At 45.3% G+C, this 11,176-nt stretch overlaps 1 protein-coding gene across 1 annotated transcript in view; it reads right to left on the reverse strand.

Annotated features, from left to right (window-relative positions):
* The window catches only part of LOC121277728 (40S ribosomal protein S17-like), a 64,070-nt gene extending 54,050 nt beyond the window's left edge, over nt 1-10,020 (reverse strand). Inside the window, 2 exon segments of the mRNA XM_041187363.1 lie at nt 8,725-8,846; nt 9,617-10,020. Coding sequence (XP_041043297.1) covers nt 8,725-8,846; nt 9,617-10,020 — 526 coding nt within the window.
* Nucleotides 10,021-11,176: the final 1,156 nt, after the last annotated feature.

Here is an 11,176-nt window from a genome sequence, read left to right on the forward strand (position 1 = left end):
CACACTTCCTCGTACACACTCTGCACCCCCACACATACTCCTTCATAAACACTCTGCAACCTCACACACACTCCCTCATACACACTCTGTAACCCCACACACAGTCTCTCATACACACTCTGCACCCACACACACATTCCCTCATACACAATCTGCACCACTTCATACACTCCCTCATACACACTCTGCAACATCACCCACACTCCCTCATACACACTCTGCACCCCCACATAATACTCCCTCATGCAAACTCTGCACCCCCACAAACACTCCCTCATACACCCTCTGCACTCCCACGCACACTCCCTCATACACACTCTACAAAACGACACACACTCCCTCATACACACTCTGAAAAACCACACACCCTCCCTCATACACACTCTGCACCCCCACACACACTCCCTCATGCACACTCTGCACCCCCACATAATACTCCCTCATACAAACTCTGCTGCCCCACACACACTCCCTCATACACACTCTGCACCCCCGCACACACTCCCTCATACACACTCTGCACCCCCACTCACACTCACTCATACACACTCTACACCCCCACACACATTCTCTCATACCCACACTGCACCCCCACGCACACCCCCTCGTACACACACTGCAACCTCACACACACTCCCTCATACACACTCGGCACCCCCACACATACTCCTTCATAAACACTCTGCAACCTCACACACACTCCCTCATACACACTCTGCACTCCCAAACACACTCCCTTATACACACTTGGCAAAAGCACACACACTCCCTCATATACACTCTGCCCCCCGACACACACTCCCTCATATACACACTGCACATCCAAATACACTCCCTCATACACACTCTGCACCCCCACACACACTACCTCATACACACTCAGCACTGCCACACACCCTCCCTCATACACACTCTGCTCCCCGACACACAATCCCTCATACACACTCTGCACCCCCACATAACACTCCGTCATACAACCTCTGCACCCCCACATAACACTCCGTCATACAAACTCTGCAGCCCCACACACACTCCCTCATACGCACTCTGCACTCCCACACATACTCCCTCATACGCACTCTGCACGTCCACACACACTCCCTCATACACACTCTGCACCCCCACACACACTCCCTCATACACACTCTGCACCCCCACACACACACCCTCATACACACTCTGCACCCCCAAACACACTCCCTCATACACACTCTGCACCCCCACATAATACTCCCTCATACAAACTCTGCTGCCCCACACACACTCCCTCATACACACTCTGCACCCCCGCACACACTCCCTCATACACACTCTGCACCCCCACACACACTCCCTCATACACACTCTACACCCTCACACACATTCCCTCATACCCACACTGCACCCCCACGCACACCCCCTCGTACACACACTGCAACTTCACACACACTCCCTCGTACACACTCGGCACCCCCACACATACTCCTTCATAAACACTCTGCAACCTCACACACACTCCCTCATACACACTCTGCAACCCCACACACATTCCCTCATACACACTCTGCAACCCCACACACACTCTCTCATACACACTCTGCATCCCCACACACACTCCCTCATACACACTCTGCACCCCCACACACACTCCCTCATACACACTCTGCACCCCCACACACACTCCCTCATACACACTCTGCACCCCCACACAGACTCACTCATACACAACTCTTCACCCCCACATAATACTCCCTCATACAAATTCTGCAGCCCCACACACACTCCCTCATACACACTCTGCACCCCCACACACACTCCCTCATACACACTCTGCACCCCCACACACACTCCCTCATACACACTCTGCACCCCCATACACACTCCCTCATAAACACCCTGCACCCCTACACACATGCTCTCGTACACACACTCCCCCGCAAACACAATCTCCAGACACAAAACCCCCTCACACTCTCTCTCTCTGCTCCCTACCTCCTTCACATTCTCCCCTCCTCACATTCTCACCCCCGACACTCTCTCACCCCCCACACTCTCTCACCCCCCACACTCTCTCACCCCCCACACTCTTTCTCCCCCTAACACTCTCTCCCCTTCATGCTGTCTCAACCCACCTCACAATGACTCATCCCCTCACTCTCCCTACCTCCTCACATTCTCTACCCCCCTGTCACACTCTCTTCCCCTCTCCCACACACACTGACTCTCTCCCTCCGCCCCCTCACACTCTCTCTCTCTCTCACACTATCTCCAGTCACACACTTACTCAGCTGCTTGTGAGTTCTACTCTGGCTGCCTCATGCCCAGCTTTGGCCCGCCTAAGCCCTAAACTGGATGCCTGGGACTTGCTCCGCAGCACCTCCATTCCCTGGTACCTCAGCTCCCTGCTCCTCAGCTCCCCAGCTCCCCAGCTCCCTGCTCCTCAGCTCCCCAGCTCCCTGCTCCTCAGCTCCCCAGCTCCCTGCTCCTCAGCTCCCCAGCTCCCTGCTCCTCAGCTCCCCAGCTCCCTGCTCCTCAGCTCCCTAGCTCCCTGCTCCTCAGCTCCCCAGCTCCCCAGCTCCCTGCTCCTCAGCTCCCTAGCTCCCTGCTCCTCAGCTCCCCAGCTCCCTGCTCCTCAGCTCCCCAGCTCCCTGCTCCTCAGCTCCCCAGCTCCCTGCTCCTCAGCTCCCCAGCTCCCTGCTCCTCAGCTCCCCAGCTCCCTGCTCCTCAGCTCCCTAGCTCCCTGCTCCTCAGCTCCCCAGATCCCTGCTCCTCAGCTCCCCAGCTCCCTGCTCCTCAGCTCCCTGACTCTCGGCTCCTCAGCTCCCTGACTCTCGGCTCATCGGGTCACGCCACCTGGCCTCAGCTCCCCAGGCCCCGAACTCAGCACCACTGGTGTTTGCTGCTCCTCCAATCACAGATTGTTTCTCTCCCACATTTGCTGCTGATAGGCTCACTAGTGAGCCTGGCTTAGACCTGCTGCATCTCCAACTTTCTCCAGTTCTGATGAAAGGTCATCCCCTGAGACGTTAACTCTGTTTCTTTCTCCAGAGATGCTGCCTTGACCTTGTTGAGTATTTTCAGCGTTTTTGTTTTTATTAAAGCCTCATCTCCCTCCCTCCCATTCCTGCTTTGTTCATGCTTCTGACTGTAGGATAGTGGCTGACTCAACATGTCTGATAAGTATATTCCAACATAAATTTAAAACAGGTAAAAGCGACTTCAGTCAGGGCTACACAACTATTTCCATTGGTTTTAGGTCATGTGTTTAGAGCATCTATAGAAAGTGACTGTTCTGTTTAGCATTGCTGTGGCAAAGATTAAGAGAAACGCACAGACCTATTCAGAAGATTGAGGTTAATATTGGTCTGAGGTATGAAAATTCACCCTTGGAACAGGGCTGCATTGTGGGCAGGAGATACAAAGAGGACCTGGGGAGTTCTGTGCTGGTGCCATCCCCCCTTAACATAATGATTGTCATGGTTGAAAGGCCTTTATATGTGTCCTAGTTGGAGGAACAGTAAGTTCAATAAGTCAAATGTTTTCCTTCTTTGCCATCTTTATATCAATCTAAGCATCTTTGGTTGTCAGGGAAGTAAGGGCTCATCAGAAGATGGGGGCACCTCCCAACTACTAGCCAGCCACCAAATATTAATTTAGGCCATCTTTTCACAAAGGGCCATTTCCGGCCCCATTTCTGGCTCCCTCCAGTCCCCCAGAATTCGTTTAAATTATATAATTTTCATGCCCAGAGAATGTTTCGATCAGCCTCTTCATGTATAGTTGGTTTCCTGGCCTTGGAAATAAAGGTCAATGCAAATGTTTCCAATATTGTCCACCATAATTTAATAAATAACATGTGAAATGTCTCTGAACTTAGTGTATGCTGCCACCTTTGAAATGCAGTTTCCCAGGAATGGACCCACTCCTACCTTCTTAAAAGCCCTAAATATCTGAAACTGAACCTGTAGCTTGGTGGCTGTCAGAATGACAGGCTGACCTTCACTCCCACAATTCTCACATGTTTTCCCAGCAACTGATTGTATGACTCCAATAACTATTTACACGCTCTCTGTTTATCTGTTCACATCAGATGCACTGCTCGTTTGACGCTTGTCCTGTTACCTCAAAGGAACTCTTTGCACTCCCTGCAAAGAGGAAGGCTGTGCAAAACGAAGCCTGAGAGTGAGGTGGAGGCAGAATCAATTGTAGCTTTCAAAGGGGAAATGGATCATTATCTGAAGAGAACAATTGGTATTACAATGGGGAAAGGGCGGTGGAGTGGGACAGGCTGAATTGCTGTTACAGAGAGCCATCGTGGACACGAGGGACCATATGTCCTCCTTTTGTGCTGTAACCATTCCATGATTCTATGAAAACAGTCAGCAGAAAATCCACACTGATGGCACACTAACCTGTAATACCCTCTCTGTATGAGGATCAATGGAATGAAAACTGATCTTTTTCGATAATGTTTGAATGACCCTCAATGCCAGTTTTGCTGCTGGATGGGAAGTTGAACATCTATCCTATTATTTCCTTGTGTATAACCTCTATTTCATACTCCATAATGTGTAGTCCTGTGTACAGTACCAAATTGTGCTGATCATTCAGCCATTGGGTACATTAGAGTCTTCAACTGTATTTTCTCCTTTATCAAGCCAAATCTGCACTGCAGCATCACATTATAGTTTTGTTCTCTTTGTGAGACCCAGGAGGAAAAAACAGTTTGGACCTGTACTCTTATTTCTCACCTTTCACTGGTGTTCCACTTGAAGGCATACAAGACCAGTTTGGACCAGTATTCTTATTTCCCCATTTTTACTGTTTTTCATTCATTCTGGGTGCTGCAAGTGTTTTTGTTTCAGAAAGAAAACACCAAAAGATTTCCTGAATCTGTTCAGAAAGATTGTTCTTGCAAAACCAAGTTTTTAATGATAAAGCTGTGATATTGGTGGCTCAGTCCTAGAACATCACTCAGCATAAAGTAGAAAATGCCACAGCAGTGGCTGAAAAGCAGCACATTCATTTAGAGAAAGCGTTTTCAGGAGACCTCAAAGAGTATCATTGCAACATAATAATAGAGCTTTTTATGTCAAGCAGAATTGTGTGCAGAAACATTTGCAGCTGCTCCAAGGTCAAAGGTAACGCATCCATTATCAGTTATACTTGCAGTGAATAACTTATTGGTCCAAGGCTGGCTAAATGCACCACAGTTTCAGGGTTTTTTTTTGTGAATAGCTAGATTTATGTTGAGACTTGTTTATTAAAACTGTAAGAATTTAGTTTTGATTTTAAATATTTCCATAAATTGTTTGCTTAGAGGATTTCAGGTCGTTAAATGCAGATGGAACAGAGACAAACGTTTGTTCCCAAGTGACTGATATAACTTGTTTTATTCATTGAGCTACTAAAATATTCACTGAAGGGGGATCATGGTGCCAATGTTAGGAAATTATGTCCTCATAAACTGCAAATGCATCATGCCATTGCATCATGTTAAAATTCGGATTCATTGTTCCGTCTCTAAATCATTCTTTCCCGGGCACTGAAAGGACATAAGTTTTAACTTTCCTCTTACTTCTTCAACATTAAGGCCTTTAAACTCATGACTTTGTGATTTACCTTTACATTTAAGAAACAGCACTTGAATCAGTTTCTCAAACTATACAGTGTATAAAAAAAAAATTGTCTGGGTCCATTTTCCAGACTTGACATTGTGCAGGCAGAGTGTCGCCAAATGCAAAGACCTGTGCATAGATGAAAATTATCCCCTAGCCCCCCCCATTGTAATTGGGGTGAAGACGCAGATGACGGCAGTTACGCGTCCACAGGCAGATTACCTGAGGGAGGGCATCAGTGTTGGCCACCTGCCTCATCAACAGCCATTTCTAGGGAAATCCTGGTGGGGTAGTTGGTGGGGCAGGGGGTTGGCGGGGGGCAGGGGTTGGGGTCTGCTAGTGCGGTATGTGGAGGATTTTGGCACCTGCACAATCAGGGGATCACCTTGTTTGAAAAAGAATAAGTAAGAATAATTCTGAAGCTTGCCTGTTGTTGACTGTATGGAGACTACTGAAAAATTCAGGTACCTATCCCTCTTATTGCTAACTCAACCAACAAAAAGTCCTTCAACAGGTGTTAGGCCTCTAAACAATGTGTTAAAAGCCCTAAAGCTCGGTAGAGATTGGATGAATCAGATTGGCAAAGTTAGCCTGGAAGGTGAGTTCATACAGCGTTTTTGGGATAGTTTCTAAGAGCAGCACATTCTCGAGCCAACCAGAGAGCCGACAATTCTAGACCTGATAATGTGTAATGGGACAGGAATAATTAATGACCTCCATAACAAAGAACCCTCTAGGTAGCAGTGATCGTAACGTGATTGAATTTTGCATTCAGTTCGAAGGTGAGAAGTATGTGTCTAAGATTAGTGCTCTAAGCCTAAATAAACGCTATTTCAAAGGTATGAAGACAGCTGTCTAAAGTGAACAGGAAAATTAGGTTAAAGGGTAGGACAGCAGAGCTGCAGTGACAGACATTTAAGGAGATATTTCATAACACTCAGCAAAGAAACATTCCAGCAAGGATGGAAGACTAGGAGAAAGATGCACCATCCATGGTTAACTAAGGAAGTTAAAGATAGCATCTAGTTGAAAGAAAAAACATATAATTCTGCAAAGATTAGTGGTAGGTCAGAAAATTGGACAGAATTTAAAAACCAGCGTAGAATTACTAAAAAGAAAAGGATGGAGAAATTAGTGTATAAGAGAAAGTTAGCTAGAAATATTAAATCAGATAGTAGGCGTTTCCACAAGCCTACTCCTGCTCTTATCTCCTATGTTCCTATTTTTCCTGCATTCCTCTGTATTTTAAAAGGAAAACATTACCTAAGCTCAGCATATTTGTGCTGTAGAGAATGAGTCTGGGGAATTTATAATGAGAAATAAGGAAATGGCGGAAGCATTGAACAGATATTTTGCATCTATCTTCACAGTAGAAGACACAAATAACATCCCTAAAATACTTGTAAATAAAAAGGCCAAAGCGAGGGAGGAACTTAAAACAGTTACAATCACCAGGGAAAAGGCACTGAGAAAACTATTAGAATTAAAGGTTGTCAATTTTCCAGGACATGATGGCCTGCATTCTTGGGTCTTCAAAGAAGTGGTTGCTGAGATAATAGTTATAATTGGTTATAATTTCCCAAAATTTCCAGATTCTGGAAAGGTCCAATCAGACTGGAAAATAGTGAATGTAACTCCTTTATTCAAGAAAGGATGGAGACAGAAAGCAGGAAACTACAGGCCAGTTAAATTAACATCTGTCATAGGGAAAATGCTAGAATCCATTATTAAGCAAGTTATAGCAAGGCGTTTAGAAAACCTTAATGCAACCAAGCAGAAAACAGCATGGTTTTGTGAAAGGGAAATCATGTTTGACTAATTTATTAGTGCTCTTTGAAGAAGTAACATACCTTGTGGATAAAGGGGAACCTGTGGATGTGGTGTACTTGGATTTCCAAAAGACATTTGATAAAATGCCACATCAAAGGTTACTATGAAAAATAAGAGCACGTAATGTGGGGATAAACATATTCGCATGGATAGGAGATTGAATATCTGACCGGAAGCAGACAGAAGTGATAAATGGGTATTTTTTCTGTTTAGCAAACTGTAACTAGTGGAGTGCCACAGGGATCAATGCTTGGGCCTCAACTATTTATAATCTATATAAATGATTTGTATGAAGGGACTGAATGAATTGATTCAAAATTTGTTGATGCCATAAAGATAGGTAGGAAAGTAAGTTGTGAGGAGGACATAAGGAGTCTGCAAAGGGGGTAGACCTGAAAGTAGAGTTGAGGCCACAATCAGATCAGCCGTGATCTTACCAAATACTGAGCAGGATTGAGGGGCTGAATGGCCTACAACTGCTCCTAATTTTTATGTTTGTATATATCCTGAAAAGTTGTATGTTGGGCATCTTGGGAGTTAAGTATTAATAATTGAGCTTCCTTGTATTTTGGAGTAACAGACTTCCCAAGATGAACAATATGGCTTCGAAGTGGAAATAAGTGACAGTAATGACATCAGCCATTAGTGATTAAAGTATAACTTTAGTTGCTTGGGTAATAAACATAGGTGGAGGATTCATTAACTGTTGTATAGAAAGGTAATGGTTAATGAAGCCTATTCTTCAAAGAGGCTAGGACATGTGCATCAGAGGGTCTTGTTTAAACTTTGGAGTAAATAAGTGCAACCGTTTGCATGAATAGGCTGTCTTCAAAGGATTTAAAAATAAATATATGATGAGGCCTTATCTGTGCCATGTACCTTTGAAGTGGGCAAAAAATATTGTGTATGAAAGGAACATGGTTTTTATTAGTTCTTCAGAGCACTTGAAAGATACAGGAATGGTAGAGATTCTCTCTCTCTGTCTATAGTTCAGCTGATCACTGCCCTGACATCAATAAAGTCTGTTCCATATACTGTACCATCAAGAGTCTTATGCCTTCTCAAAATGTGTTGTTGTGAACCATAAAAGAAAAGAATTTGGATGCGAACATAGGGTCCACCCAGGATGTGAGCAGTGGACAAAAGTGGTGAAATGGGGAGAGTGAGAAAATAAGAAATGTTAAACTCGGGTTCCACCATTAGTCAGATGTAAAAGATCCCATATGGCACCATTCGAAGAAGAGCCAAAATTTGCTCCTCAATCAACATTACTAAAATAGGTTGTCTGCTCATTTACCTGAGTGATGTTTGTGCAGACCTTTTGCCTGCCAAATGGCTGCTAGGTAGCTCTGAAGTGTTTTGAGACGAGATGTGAAAGATGCCGTGTCTCTCTTCTTCCTGTTGAAGAAACTGTTCTTTCTTGCACAAATGGAAGGATTTTATCAAAAAGGGGGAGAATTCCTGAACACTTGTGCCGGAAACTTCTGGTCAGTGTGCGGGGGTGGGCCCCACTCGCCGATGTGTAAAATGACGCGCAGTGACTTCGGGCATATGTTATTCCGATCTTCAGTTCAGCGGGTGCGCACTGGAGTTGGCTGCGCACTCGCCGAACTGTCAAAGGCCTATTAAGGCCATTAATCACCTCATTAAAGTCATTGCCAGGGCTGCCCATCCAATCTTAAGGTTGTCGGGTAGGCGAAGAGCCCAGGCGGCCTTCACATTTTTCATGGAACCTCATCTACAGGTGGGATGAGGTTTCATGAAGGGTTTCTAAGTTCAATAAAAATTTTTATTAAAATTCATTGACATGTCCCAGCTCATGTGACACTGTCACGTGAGGGGACATATCTGAATAATGTTTCAAATTCTTTTTTTCAAGTTTTCATAATGAAAATAATCTGCCTCGGGGGATTTCTGCATTCGTCCACGTGCATACACGACAGAGCTCAGGCCCCGATTCTCCCTCCTCCTCCCGCCCGCACAGGGAGCACTGAGCACTTCTTGGTGCATGGCCCACACACGTAAAATGGTGGCGGCAACCAATCACGGATGGCGATCGGCTGCGCTCCTGCCCGCGTCCGCTCCCACCCAGCCCACTCGACAGGGAGAAAATTCTCCCCTTGCTCCCTCTTTGAGAAAAGTTTTTTTTTTTGCTTTTGTCTTTTTTTAATTGCAGAGCATTGTGGTACAAATAATTTTGGATCCTTGGAGTCCCGAAAGCCATTCCTACTGAAGGCTCTGTGACCTGCAGATTGGACAAGCTGCCAAAGTCCAGCAGCTTAAGCATCTCCTTGGTATCTGGGTCCACCTCAATCATCTCTTGATCCAGAGCGGAAACCTCTCTGACATACTTATCTCTTCACTCCCGCTCTTCTTCCTACAGTTTGATAGCGATGCCTCTGACAGGCCTATGCTGAATCTGCTTTAATAAGTGTGTCACATACCCTGCAATTTTGTTGTGAAATTTCTTGTTGGGGATGATGGCAATCTTCTCGCTTTCGTTGGTGTGGAAGTCATTGCCAATGCGGCCATAGTATTTCTCAATGATCACTCGGGCAGCTTTCTTGACAGTCTTAGTCCTGACACGACCCATCTTGGATTTGACAAGTTCTACAAATGTTCTATTAACTGTCTTGGAATCTCAGCTTTGTTGCAGTTGATTGAAGTTGTAAGTGGAAGAAACAATTACTACAGTTTGTACAGTTTCGCAGTGAAACACCCAGTAGATAAGTAAGTGTGCTTGCGGTTTTTAATTAACTTACAATCCTACTGAATAAAATTGACTGTAACATGGATTCAAACAGATGCTTCTTCTCAGCTGTCACAGTGCTATTAGCAGCCACTGTTGAAAACTGTTACAAAAACATTAATAATGCACCTTACTTATATCTAAACAACCTGGTTCAATTAACAGAAAAATGGATGAATAATTACTGGTCACATTAAGGCCTGTCAGGGTGGGGGGCCTTTGATTGTAATTGGCACAAAAAACCTTTTATCAGGGAGGTTTACGCCCCTTATACACTTTTAATTTCCTAACCATTTATTTGTTGAGCTCCCATATTCAGAATAGTTGCCCTGACACAAAAAAGTTCTTTTATATTTTTCATGGACGTGTGTGTCACTAGTAAGACAAATATTTGCTGTCTACCTCTAATTTCCCTTATAAGGCGGTGGTAGGTTTCCTCCTTGAACCACTGTGGTCTATCTGGTCCAAGTGTTCCCAAAAGTGCTGTTAGGTAGGGGGTTCCAGCGGCAATGAAAGAGTGGCGATGTAGCCCCAAGTCAGAATGGAGTGTGGCTTCAAGGGAACTGTGCAGGTGGCGGTGTTCCCATGCATCTGCTGCCCTTGTCCTTCAGGGGTTAGAGCTTATGGCCTGAATCTTTCAGTTGGCGGGTGGGCTTGATAGGAGCGGGCGGGCCAAATAAGGCCCATCCAGCATTAGACACAAGCCATAGTGCTCAGTGCTACCCATGTGGGGGGGGCGGGGACGAAGAGAGAGTCGGTGCCAGTGCTCCTTCCTGCTTCGTCTCCCTGAGGCAGCTCTGTGCCTCAGGGGGATTGAAGTGGTTTTCATGTAAATAAACAAATGGATTGAAAATTTATTTAAACATGTCCCCTCATGTGACTGTGTCACATGAGATGGGACATTTTTATATTTCATAAAATTTTTAAATTTAATTAATAAAAGCTTTAGGAAACCTCATCCCGCTGAATGAAGTTTCCTAAAAACATAAAGGCCGCTTGG

The sequence above is a fragment of the Carcharodon carcharias genome, chromosome 5 (genome assembly GCF_017639515.1).
Source record: "Carcharodon carcharias isolate sCarCar2 chromosome 5, sCarCar2.pri, whole genome shotgun sequence".
NCBI classification, from domain to species: Eukaryota; Metazoa; Chordata; class Chondrichthyes; order Lamniformes; family Lamnidae; genus Carcharodon; species Carcharodon carcharias.